The sequence below is a fragment of the Neltuma alba genome, unplaced genomic scaffold (assembly GCF_004799145.2).
Source record: "Neltuma alba isolate B1F8T4 unplaced genomic scaffold, ASM479914v2 tig00012124_pilon, whole genome shotgun sequence".
Lineage (NCBI taxonomy): Eukaryota > Viridiplantae > Streptophyta > Magnoliopsida > Fabales > Fabaceae > Neltuma > Neltuma alba.
The window spans coordinates 459,996-473,267 of record NW_021636676.1 but is presented as its reverse complement, the minus strand read 5'-3'; the positions used below and the strand labels follow the sequence as shown (position 1 = coordinate 473,267).

Sequence of the window (13,272 nt, the reverse complement as noted above, 5' to 3'; positions counted from 1 at the left end):
ATGCCTATCAAATAACTATTGGCTGCTTTGTGAACAAAGTTTTACTGTAATATTTCAAGCATTGTGGTGCATGAAGTTTTATACTTTTCCAAATGTAATATCAAAGACAAGTTTGTAAAGCCTCGTCACCCTATAAAGAAAACATTCTTAGTGTAGTATTTCCAGGACACTCATACTTAGTATGTGGTCCTGTACTGTTAAAAGATAAGATGGCGAGAGAATATTGCTGAGTAAATGATAATTATGTTCTAGAATCTCATTGCAAAGATATTAAGGCTATGGAATGTAGCTAACAGGTCTGCATACAAACTGCAAGTTTTATTCCTAAATGGTAGAGACGGAGTGATCTTGATGTGTACATTAATATTAATGATAATATCATTAAGTTACTTCTCACTTTTCCTCTGGTTTTGATGATATAAACAACAATTCAAAGCTCGTCTTTAGGAGATGATTGGCGTCCTCCTGGGTTGGTGGAGGAGTTTTTGATTGGATAAGAAGGTTCCATTGCTATGCCACAAAGTCCTTCCTCCTCAGATATAGCCCTTTGCATCCTGATGTAACCTTGCTCTCCCCATTCAGAGCCCCAAGAGTTCTTAACTATCCAATATTTGGTTCCATCAATAGTTGTTCCATAGCCCACAATAGCTACCCCATGATTCAATTGCTTCCCACAATCTCCAGTAAATACTCCCTGTAATACAAGTCAATGTTTCAAATACATCATTTCTATCTTCTTTCTGGCACTATGGTCAGGGAATTTCTTCCCAAATCGTCGAAGAAACTAGGATCTGCAATTTGCTGGTTGTTGTATCTGAGTAACTTTAAGGAAATAAACTGAAATTTACCTCTGAGTAGAATTGGAAATCAGATCCTCCAGCATCTATGGCTACTGATACAGGCTGGTTGGCAGCAGCTTTGAGCAATGAATGCTCATCATTTTGGGGGACATTCTCATAACCATCAATTGACACTGCTGGATGCTTCTCCTGCGATATTATTAATTGTTAATGAGCTTTTTAGCATCTTAAAAAGTCAGTTAAATTTGGTTGAAATCAATTACAACATAGTATGCCACCTTTGATACATCGCAGGTTTCATCTTCGGCTTTATAGGGGTAATTGCTTTCCGTTGTCAATCCCCCAATTCGCTTGATGAACTCATAGGCATATTCCATTAGTCCTCCATTGCATCCTTCATTTTGTTCAGTGTCACAGTCTACCAACTCCTGCTCAGACAATGAGATTAGCTTCTTTGTTTTGATCTGATTAATACCTTCCACAGCTGCAACAGCTGAAAACGCCCAACAACTACCTGCACAAAACATTAGTGCAGATAATTTAACATGTTCTTGTCATACTAAGGACTATATATATATATATATATATATATATAGAAAAAGCAAATGGTCCTATAATGCGTTTGTATGATTACATTTATATATTTTATTCGTTGTTCAATTCGTTTACCAAGCATTTACATGAATATTTTGCTTACCACATTGGCCTTGATCTTTTACAGCAGTGACAGCACCTTTTTTCCTCCAATCAACTGAAGGAGGAACTCTATCAACTTTCTCGTACATGAAGGTTCCATTCCCACGGGGCGTGCCACGGAACATTCTATGGTGGTTGACCTTTGAGGCAGCATAGGCATTCTGGAACTCATGGTTGGTCATGTCGGCAAACCTGTTCAACTTGAGCTTGTAGGGCTTATCCATCTTGTTGGTGTTATGAACATGGATCGCATTGGCTTTGAACACATTGAAGCGTCTGTGTTTCTCACTTAGGCTTCGAGAAACAGTGTGATGGCTCCTCCATCTCTCGTACAAGTCCCACAAACTTTCCTCTGATTCCAGATCTTTCTCATGCAAATCAAAGCTCTCAGTGACTCCCAGAACTAGTGCTAGTAATATAGCAACACCTAAGAACCTCTTCACTTCCATATTTCTTGGAATTAGATTCAGTGAAAGATGAGAAGAATAGAGCAATTGGGGATGCTATATATAAGGGTATAAAGGGGGAGAGGGATGAGAAATAATTCTATTAAATGATAATTGGGGTTATTACAGGTTACTTGTAAGCTTCAACAATATATGTAATAACCTGATGATTGTAGAAAAAAAAGGATGCATGTAGGTTGCTTATTTGCTGAAACAAATGAATCAAATAAATATCAAATAATCTTTATCTAGATGTGCAGTTATTACAGGTTAGATTCAGTGAAAGATGAGAAGAATAGAGCAATTGGGGATGCTATATATAAGGGTATAAAGGGGGAGAGGGATGAGAAATAATTCTATTAAATGATAATTGGGGTTATTACAGGTTACTTGTAAGCTTCAACAATATATGTAATAACCTGATGATTGTAGAAAAGAAAGGATGCATGTAGGTTGCTTATTTGCTGAAACAAATGAATCAAATAAATATCAAATAATCTTTATCTAGGTGTGCAGTTATTTGTTAACCATTCATATTATTTGCTAACTTTTCACGTCAGAGAAAGTTGCTCTTGGCAGAGCAATTACATTAATGGAACGGAATTTCTAAGGACCAAGTTCTTCCCTTCACGCTAATAATATTATGTACGTTCCAGAGATGAGAGTTAGGCAGGGAAAGTGGGTGAGGAGCATGGTTCCTTCTGGCCATATCCATTATGAGTATAGTAGCAATTGGAGTGAAACATTTTGATATCCAGAACTGTTAACTGACGTGATCGCTTTTTGAGAGAGTTTGGTGAGCATGAACTCACGATCCCCACAAGATGAGCATTGAGTCCAGTTAGTTTTGCTTTCTGTATTTGCAGCTGCAACTGAAAAATAAAATAAAGTGATGTCATATAATGTCATGTTTTGAGGTTGGTTTACTTGGGATCTCTTAAGCATGAATTGATTATGAGTTCTAAGTTCTCATGATTATGTAGAAACTCTTGCCAAGTTTTGAACTTGCACTCAATCATATTTCTATATCCCTCTAGGTAATCATTTCACGTTGCTTTGGAATATGAAAGTTGGCAAGTTCATATGTGAATATTAAGCTATTCGAATCATTAAGCACTTGAATTAACTAGTAAGAGAGTTGTTCTCTCTTGACTAGAAGTCTTGAGTTTGAACTTGATAATACAATGGCGTTAAATACTCGGTGGTAGAGCTGAAAGAGTCCTATACAACTTAATTCTGATTAGTCTAGGCCCTGTGAAGTCGCTGAATTAAAATAGGAAAGCTCAAAAAGAGAGAAATGTATGGTGGGTTTTATTTAACAAGTGAGACCCATTGAAACTTTTTAATCTCTCTCTCTCTGTTTTAAAAAAAATCTTCTCTTAAAATTTTATCGTAGCATAGACGTTTTATTAGAAGGAAACGTGTATTCTTCAATCTTCATCTAATCATCTTCATAGATGAATAATTTCATGAGGAAAAGTGATTTATTCATGCGTTTGTGGCTTTATCACCATTTGAATGCATAGTGCACTGTTGCTTGAAGCTAAGGGGAAGAGTGACGTGATGAGTGGGACACCGGCCACTTGTGGAAATGACAAGAACAGAGTTACTATGCGTCGACTAAGCATATTGTTGGCTTTTGATAGAAGTAGATAAGGCTGGCCTTGTTAACCATTGTGGTCATTCCTGTAACCAAACGGAACGTTTGCACCTCCCAATTCCGTCAGAACATTCACATGTTCCATACTGCCCAAAAAAGCAAAAAAGCAAGATCTTTTCTTTTGCTTAGTCAAATATAACGATAAGATCAAAATAATTATTTAGTTAATATACCTGCTTCTTTTTCAAAAAAAATTATTAGTAGATATCTGTCATCTGATGCAAAGAGGGCAACACCACGAATATGGGCCCTAAAAGGCCCATTATGAGTATAGGGTCGGAAAAGAATTTCTGCTTTTGGTGAACAGCCCGGAAAAGCTTTATGAGAGAGACCACTACAATAATTAAAACTACAAAATAAATTGCCTCCATGTAGGGGCTAGGTTGAGGTGCAGAAGAGAAAAAGATGGCAGCAGAACGAAATGGGCCCTAAAAGGCCCATTATGAAAACAAGCCAGGAAAATATTTGGGAGCTGGCCCACTATAATGCTTTGACAAGCAAACAACCTGCCCCCATGCAGGATCGAACTACAGACCTTCAGTTTACAAGACTGACGCTCTACCACTGAGCTATAGGGGCGTGCTTGAGGCGGCGATGAGAAGAATAAATAATCAAAGTTGTACAGTAATTCTGTATCAAAATCCCACCCGCTCGATCCTGACTTTCCGATTTATGAAACCGTATGCACTTCACTTTCATCCTTTCAGGCCCTAGCCTGTTTCGAGTTTTCTGAGTAATCTTCTAGTGTCTTGATATGGAGGACGTCACTTTTGACTCTGTAAAGCCCTCCAACTTTTGCCTCCATTCTTTTTACTTCTTATTTATTGCAGTTTTCGTTCAAATATATTTGTAATTAATAACTCGTAATTCACATTCATCTTGAAATTTGCTACCCACCAGATTCTGATTAACGCCATTTTCAAGTCCGTCTGGAGCGAAAGGGCTCTTGGTGAGAAATTCTCTTCATCTTTACTTTCATTATTCCTCTTCCTTACTTGCATCGTTCATGTCTAAGTTTTTCCTTATTTCTTTCGTTTACTGTTTTGTTTTCCCCGAATTTCCAGAGCGTGAAAAAGCTGAATTCAACGATGTTTTAGACTCAGAGGTTCAGTTCCTGTCTCAGTTTTCTTCCTTCGTATTTTGCTTCGAGCATATTTTTGGTATTGTTTTTATCATAACTTCTTGAGAATGCGGAACCTGGGAAGCCTGGAATTGTTTTTGCTGGCAGATCTGACTGTGGGGGGCCATTCTTGGCATTACTTGAATAGTTGAATGACTACTCTTCTTTCTTGTGAAAACTTGCTTCGGTTTAGCGCATTCAGGAGACAATTGAAGAGTAGGGTCTTTATGTTGCTGTTATACCACAAGGACTTGTAGTATTTGTGCTTTTGGCATATATTAAGTTTGATATTTGGATTTTTATATGTACAATCATACATTCAATTATGTCAGTGGTACTACATGCTTGATTTCAGCGGTACGAATCAATTTTATTTCATGTTATGCTATCCCTTGCTATAGTTTGAGTCAGATGTAGCTGTGACTGCTGAGTAATTCTCCCTGCTATCATGACTAGTGATCCTGTTCACCTACTTTGCATGGACATTCATATCTTTTCGAATAGCTGCAATGCAGCATTATCCTAATTCCTAAGCAAGACCTACATTCTATTTTAATTCTACATTATGTCACCTGTCTTCTTTATTCACAGAAAATCTTCTCCTTAAATGTTTTTCATGGTCTATAATCTCCGACTGAATTTTGATGCCACAGGCAGGAGCTGGATCATCCAAGAAGATTAGGCCAACATCTGGTATTTATTGCATTATATCACTTTATTTATTTTTTTTGTTTCATAGAGCCTGTGTAGTCACACTAGCATTGCCAGGGTACTGCAAATTGGATATAATAAAATTTTCTCGTCCATATCTTGCAATGCAGCTAATGCAAATGCGCTGAAGCTTAGCTGTGAACTTCTCCGGCTTTTTGTCACAGGTTCATCTATCTGAAAAGAGGAACACCTTTGTCTTTTGAAAGACTTTGAATGTGGTTGACTTTGAATATATTTATCGTATGATTTTGAGTGAAGCTGTTCCATAAATCTGTTGATGCAGAAGCTATACAGAGAGCTGCTGCAATTGCAGAATCAGAGGGCACCGATCAAATAGAAGCTACTCATTTGGAGAGCATTCTTCCTCAGCTGCTTTTGGATTTTTAACGCTTGTGATGACACCTTATATACAATTTTGTCTATATTTGGTCGTCTCTGAGTATGCTGGTCGGATATTTGTAATTTGCTTAGGATTAGTATAGAATAGCTTTTGGTCTTGGAGGACTGTCAAGTCAATGCAAAGTCTCAGTAATATTGTCATCAATTCCTCTATACGATATCTTTCTAGTTCCTTACTGTTTTAGTGGTCTTAAATTGGTGGAAGACAGTAAAGTAGGACAATATATGTATATGTGTATATATATAATAATAATAATATATATATTTAACAGTGACAAATTACATGTACCTGAGAAAACGAAAGACTTGAAGCATATCATTGTAGTACTAAACTTTAACATCACTGTTTATTAGCGGCGGACTCTACTGCCCTAGTGTTAAGAACATTGAGCCCTAGAGAACTAGCAGACACAAACATCATTTCCAGTATCACAAACTATTAATACATGACAAAGACTGAACTTAATACTAAAGCCACTTCTCAATCCAATACTTAAAGAAAGCAATAATGGAAAAGTAATGCTTTCACATCGTCCCTCTGTCACCCATTTCTGAATATCGTCCATAGATGATGTGATAAGCACTTTTACTGAGAAAGAGTTCTATATTAGACATTTCCCTTTTACTCCACACAGCAACGATACATGAAGTACTTCTCCATCTGACGGCCACATTCAGCACATACAACCCTCTCCGGTATGCCTCCTGCAGTCCCAGGAAGGATAAGGCGATTACAGTGATGAGGAGTGTGAAGTTGCTCCAAATAATCCTTCAGTGCTTGCAAAAACCCAACACGTTCAATACTTCCCCTCCAAGTTTCAAACTCTCTAAAGCAAGTTAAAGCTGTATCTCCCTTTGCTCTGGCCATTTCAGTGGCCCCCCTGCAGAAAATTGCCCATCCCTTATCGCTTCCGTCGAAGCTTAGCACAGTCATGACTTCACCCAGAATGGGGTCATCTTCCACACTCTTCCCGTGCTGCAACTTGGAGTATAGCATGCTCTCTACTCTTGCCCAGAAGAACCAGATGGAAGTGACATTTGGCCAGAAGTAACTGAACTTTCTTGTGCCGAAGGTAGTGATCATTTTTTGCATTCTCTCTTTGGCATTACTCTTCCCCACATAAACCATCTCTAAGGGTAAACTTGCAGCTTTTGCAACAGTTGATACAGCGGTTGTGAATGCTTGAATCCAGTCAATATCTTCACTTCCATAAAGGCATACGAACTTTCCTTCTGCCATCTGGTAGAATGGGAAAAATATTAGAACTTTAACGTGGGGCCTTGGAAACAATAGGGATTCATTTTATAAATCGAGTTGTTCCTCCATTAGTGGAGAGAAATAAATTAGGTAGTAAAATTTGAGTTTAAATTAGATTTGAACAGTTTAGACGATATGTATGTGCGATGTATATGATGCGATAAATAAGAAAGGCATTACGGGGAAAAAACATCTAAGTATGTTTTTACCCATTCTAGCACCGCGGGATCAATGCCATCAACAAGTAGCTCCAGGCTCCAAATCTCTGACTTCCACAAGCTTTCCTCTTTTTCGTGAGTGAATGGGAAGGCCACGTTTCCCCATATCCAGATCATGTGAATCGCATTTGGAGATGACAATCTACCTTGTGGATCTAGAGCTACCACTATTGCTTTCTTTGTGAAATTCCAAACTTCTTTGATATACTTAATCACAGCTGGTTCAATGATCATAGGATCACGCACACTGTACCAAGCCATTAATGACTGCAAATGCTCGAACTTCTTTTTGCTCGGATCATTCCAGGTTGCTCTGTCACAACTGGGATCCATACCATTTCATAGTGTGTTCAGCCTAGATCTTGCATCTTTATACAAGTTGTCAAGTATTATGATCTCTTCTTGTGAAAGATCAAGATCTGATATGAGAAGTAGCACATGCTTCCTCCTTAGTACCTCGAACTAACCTGTTAGTCCAGCAAGTGAAATGTTTTTTAGAACTTGAGAGCATGTATGTTAGTATTTGCAGAAGATGATACGTTTTAGAACTAACCCTTGCTCGTTAGAACCGTCTACAAGTGGGGGTGGATCATCCTTGGCGTAGATCAGTGCTCTGAAGATTTTCATGTTGTCTATGTGATTGTCTTGAAAAGACCCATAAGATTATGAAAGGCCTCTATGTGTCTCTTGTCATCTGCATTTGGACAGAAAACAATTGTAAAGCTAGCTTCCTGATCAAACTCTAAAGCATGTTTGGATTAGAAGAATGAAGGAGGAGGATCTTTTTGATCCAATCAAAACCTACATAAATGTTTTTCCACAAGATATAAATGCTAAAAAAACATTTGAAACATCTTCAATATTGGAAATATACATTACTCAAAGGCATTAGAAATCTTTATTTGTCCCATTGGTAATGATACTGACCATCATTTCGTATTTAAGAACTGTGTTCACCTAAACTTAGATTCTTAAACATTCTCAGTATAGAATAATTGTCCTGCAGAGAGTTGTTTTGATTAAAACGACAATATGCTAGTTAAAAACTCACCTATATATTGATGGCAGAATTCCAATTGGTTCCTGAGGTGCTCATATATACTGCTGACTTTATAGGCCAAGGTTGATAATTCCCATGACTCTGTGGTTGGTGAAATGTACCTGTAAAGCATTTTAAAACATCATTTATCATCTTTAAACTGAAAGAGATTGAACCAATTTGAGAGATGAAGTTGCATGGCTAGCTTACTCATTTCTCAAGCCTACAAGGCTAGCAATCTGAGTGGCACAAGCCACAATGCTTCTGATAGTCCAGTAGGTAGCAATAGGAATATGAGCACTGGCTACAGACACAGGAGGAGTGTCCTCTGAAATGTACTCAGACGGAAGCTCCTTGAACTCAATGATGCAGCTTGTTACATCCAGTGTTGCCTTCACTAGCTTATTCACTGCATCGAACTGGGATCTCAGAGAGGTCGAGTCCTCGGCGAGGTCAGGAAGTTGCTTAAGTAGAGCCACAGATTTGGCAAGTGTATTTGCAACACTTTGTTGTGAAACAAGCCAGAATTCCCCAAAGTTAACAGCAAAAGCTGCTAGGGTCAACACAACTTTTGCATGCCATGGATAACTAGACAGGATGCTCAATATCACCATTGTTGTTGCGTGTGCATCTCCACCTCCTGAGCACTTGCATGTCAGCTGCCAATTTACACATATTTAGGGGTCATTTGATACGCAGAATAAGAAGTAACGAAATTGAAAATAAAAACTAATACAATAAAATTTAGAATGAAATATAATCTCACGTTTCTACTTAAATACCCCTTCCATTCTTTTTTGTAAGTTATCTTTAACTAATTTATGTATATTAAAAAATTGGCTAAAATCAGTTGGCTTTAAAATTAGGGTTAATTAATCCGCAAGTCCTTATAGTTTCAACGAATTTTGAATTAGGTCTCTATAGTTTTTTTTCTTTTTATCAGGTCCTTATACTTTTACCTTTTTTTAATTAGGTCCTTATATTTATTTTTCTTTTAATTAAGTCCTTATAATTTCACTAAATTTTTAATCAGGTCCATGTAGTTTTAATTTTTATTTATTAATTAAATATAAGCTTAATTAAATAGATTAATACTGAAATATAAAATATTAATAATTAAATTAAATTAATAATTATGTAATAAAAAAGTAATAGAATTAATTAATTCAGGAAAATTTTTTAGAACAATTAATTTTTTTGCTGAAAAAATTAAAATCATTATAATAATTCAATATCTTTAGAATATTATTGTTTATAAACTAATATTAAATAATATATACTATTTTATGTTTATATAATAGTACTATTAGAATTTATAAAATAAAGAATAAAAAATTCAGCGACTTAATTAAAAATAAGGTGAACTTATAAGGACTTGATAAAAAGAAAAATAAATACAAAGACCTAATTAAAAACAGGTGAAAGTATAAGGACCTGATAAAAAGAAAAAAAAACTATAAGGAGCTGTGGATTAATTATCCCTTAAAATTATGCTATCTTTCGACAAATACTCTCAATTCTTACTTATTTCCCTCAATCCGTCTCCCTATCAAGGGTACTAGTTTTGGGGGGGGGGGATTCCACTGTTCACAGATTTGTAGAAATGACTTTACATAGGAACATGAAAAGCCGTCAAAAGATGACTTAATAGATATGAGGGTAGAGTAAGATAGAAGAAGCTATCCTATTGAATGTAAATAATCGTTGATATTTTAACATTCAATGTAAAGACTCACTAGGTCAGAGTATACAAGTCTGAACAAAAGCAAGTGATATTAGTCTATACTTGCAGTATATTCGACCAGATTAAAGAGTGAGTGCGACAAAGAAAGCAAATTAAAGCTAAGTGTTTTTATTTCCTATATAAATATTCGTGTATGTTTCCATCTGAGCATGTGCTTTTTGGTTTAAGGCAATGGCATGCTTGTGAAGAAAAGTATATTCTCTGCAAAAGCTCAAAGGGGAAAAGAAGAAATGCAACATGGGAATCATCACATGGGGTCAACTTTTATTCTTAACAGCAGCAATAAATAGTAATTAAGGTAAAAGCTGAGATGATTTTTGCCGTCAGAGAAAACCTCGCAGGAAATTTTGTGCACGAGAAAAGCCAGTGAGTCAAGCATGTCAAATTCAGCAAAAGCCGCAGCCTTCTCCATGTCGGCTTCTAGTCGTTTTCCCTACAAAATAATCAACCACAGCAGCTTACTCATAAAAGATCACTCGATTTTTTCAAAGTATTTCTCACTCACAAAAGCCTCTTGCTGTAGATTGCTCTGGTCAATATGAATATACAAATACACACACACACACACTCACACGCGCAACAGCACAACACTGACCTTACAATTCAAACGAAGTACTCCTCCGGTCCTTAATATAGGACTTAATTGTTGAGTTGGTTTTGGTCCTAAATATAAGACCCATTTATCATATTTATCAATTTTCTCTAAAATACCCTTATGGATACTCCCTCAACCATGATCAAGTAGAAGAGGGAGATGAGGTATTAAGAAAGATGATTATGGTATTTTAGGAAAAACATGTCACATTTCTTATAATTAACTAACTTACCTAACTTCCTTAATCTAATCAAATTAGTTAAATGGATCTTATATTAAGGATCGGAGGAGTAATTAAATATAACACGTGGAATTGAATTTGATTATGAAAACACATGCACGTCCAAGATTATGAAGCTGTTTGCAACAGCATAAAAGAAGCGTTTTTGCACTTTATGGCACAAAAATCCTCTTACATGTTTACCTCAAACAGGGCAAAATCGCCTCAAATAAAGCTAATCCGAACAAGCACTATCCTGCTAAAAGTGTTATATATATCGCAGACATAATATGGAAAGACGAGAGAGAGAGAGAGAGAGAGAGATGGGGTACATGGAGGTCACCAGTCTCAATGCTACCAGCAATGGAATGAATGAGGATCTCCTCAACGATATGGATAATGGGCCTGACATCAACTTCACGACCGTCAGGGGCATGTGTGGCCTGAATTTGCTTCATTATGGCAGTGTCATCGGACGTTGAGAACAACCGACGCTCTCTCTTCTGAGCTTGTTGTCGTGCCTTCATGCTGGCCATGTCTCCGACAACCTTGCTAAACAAACGATGTATAAGAAACACACAACAGGAGGCAGTGTTTGGTATGTGAGTAAACGTGGTTGTACACATATAACTACGGCCTTATATAGCGTCAGGAGGTGGAATAAAGCCTTATTGAACAAGTACCTTGCTTGCAGTGGAGTATAAAACAAAAGCTAAAGTGACTATCATATCATGTCTAGGCTTAAATAGCTAGCTACATATGGTGGACCCTCCATGCATATATAGTTATATACTGCCTCATTAATCACTTACCCTGTGAGACCAAAAGTGTCAGTTCTTATCCAAATTAACGTTAGAGAGCTTTATTATGTAGCTTTATTAAGTTTGATCATTTTACTCCTCCGGTCCTTAATATAAGACCTAATTCTTGAGTTGGTTTTGGTCCTAAATATAAGACTCATTTCTCATATTTATCAATTTTCTCTAAATTACCCCTATAGATACTCCTTCAACCATAATCAAATAGAAGAGGGAGAGGGGGTATTAAAAAAGATGATTATGGTATTTTAGGAAAAATGTGTCACTTTTCTTATAATTAACTACCTTACCTAACTTCATTAATCTAATCAAATTAGTTAAATGGGTCTTATATTAAGGACCGGAAGAGTACTTGTTTAATGAAATTGTCTGATGATTTAAAAAAAAAAAAAAGATGTAGCTTCATGACATCAGGCTGTCCGTGTCAATATGATTACCTCATCCGTTCAAAAAGAAGAATTACTCCAAATCTTTGGCCTGAAGGTTGGCATATATAAAATGGAGAAACTGAGCTTAAAACAAAGGCCTATGTTTTGGTTAGGTCAATTTATGAAGGGTTATAATGATACGGTGGATACAGGTGTCTTAGCTGTTCTTCTATAATTACATGACAAAAGAACAAAGTGCAGAAAGAAAGAGCTATCTTCAGTATCATTTTATATATACTTGTTTAACTATTGGTTGCTTGGCACTATGGGTTGTTGGGGAACCTTTCCCTGCAGGAGGAAAATTGTAAAGGAATATAGGAAAATGTGGTGCTAAAACCAGTCCTCAATTAATTTTAATAAAGATAAACAGATGTAAGTGCACTGCAATCTCATATAAGTTATATGTTCATTAATATTGATAACAATTAAATATTTTTTGTAAGTGTTGGAAGCTTGAGCCTGCAAACAGACTTTTCTTAAAAAAAAATCAGCACCCACACATATATTTATAATTAAAGATTTGTTGATAAATTATGAATGAATTTTAAGGATTTTAAAAATAAAAAACTATATTAAATTAAAATTTTAAATTATGGCATTAAAAATTAAAATTTGAAGAGGATGGTATTTCTAAAAGTGGGGGACAACTCTACTTTTTTTTTCCTGATTGCCCCACCAAAAGGAAAAATTCCTTTTTTTTTAGTACAAAAATTTTAGGAAAGAAGCTTGGCTCACCTACGATTAAAGACATGACATCTAACGCTTGATCCACCGAGACCTGTCCTGCAGGGACGGGAGCATGACAAGCAAGCTTTTTTTTTTCTGCCCAATAAGTAGAAATCTCCTAATTTCACTATGCTGTGGTGATACCTCCTCTAGCACCGCGACTGGAGCCACAACAAAGTGGCACTTCTTAAGAACAAACTCCCTCCTTTTGGTGACAGAATCCGATCCCTTCGCCAGCTGAACCCATGGACAAGGGGTAAAGGAAAAATCCCAAATCAAGCCCAAAACTGTTTTTAGAAAAACACTGTTTTGAGCAGGCCCAAAATAACATAGTGGACCATCAAAGCCCATATATGCTACTTTGGACCATAAAGCCCATATTACGGTAAAGGAA

The 13,272-nt window shown here is 36.5% G+C and overlaps 2 protein-coding genes, 1 non-coding gene and 1 pseudogene across 3 annotated transcripts; 1 reads left to right on the top strand and 3 right to left on the bottom strand.

Annotated features, from left to right (window-relative positions):
- Nucleotides 1-15: 15 nt before the first annotated feature.
- Nucleotides 16-2,076, bottom strand: LOC114723079 (vignain-like). The gene is made up of 4 exons (XM_028909222.1): nt 1,498-2,076; nt 1,079-1,314; nt 849-989; nt 16-694 (listed from the first exon to the last, which is right to left on the bottom strand). Exons 1-4 carry the CDS (start codon nt 1,943-1,945, stop codon nt 431-433), a joined length of 1,089 nt encoding a protein of 362 aa, XP_028765055.1. The 5' UTR covers nt 1,946-2,076; the 3' UTR covers nt 16-430.
- A 2,033-nt stretch (nt 2,077-4,109) lies between these two features.
- Nucleotides 4,110-4,181, bottom strand: TRNAT-UGU (transfer RNA threonine (anticodon UGU)). Its single transcript has one exon. It is a non-coding gene; the product is annotated as a tRNA-Thr (tRNA).
- A 135-nt stretch (nt 4,182-4,316) lies between these two features.
- LOC114723077 (protein MHF2 homolog) lies at nt 4,317-6,023 on the top strand. Its single transcript, XM_028909220.1, has 6 exons — nt 4,317-4,380; nt 4,503-4,551; nt 4,667-4,707; nt 5,376-5,415; nt 5,544-5,597; nt 5,717-6,023. The coding sequence occupies exons 1-6, from the start codon at nt 4,357-4,359 to the stop codon at nt 5,818-5,820; spliced, it is 312 nt and encodes a 103-aa protein (XP_028765053.1). The 5' UTR covers nt 4,317-4,356; the 3' UTR covers nt 5,821-6,023.
- Nucleotides 6,024-6,118: 95 nt separating this feature from the next.
- On the bottom strand, nt 6,119-11,499 carry LOC114723078 (protein SIEVE ELEMENT OCCLUSION B-like; annotated as a pseudogene).
- Nucleotides 11,500-13,272: the final 1,773 nt, after the last annotated feature.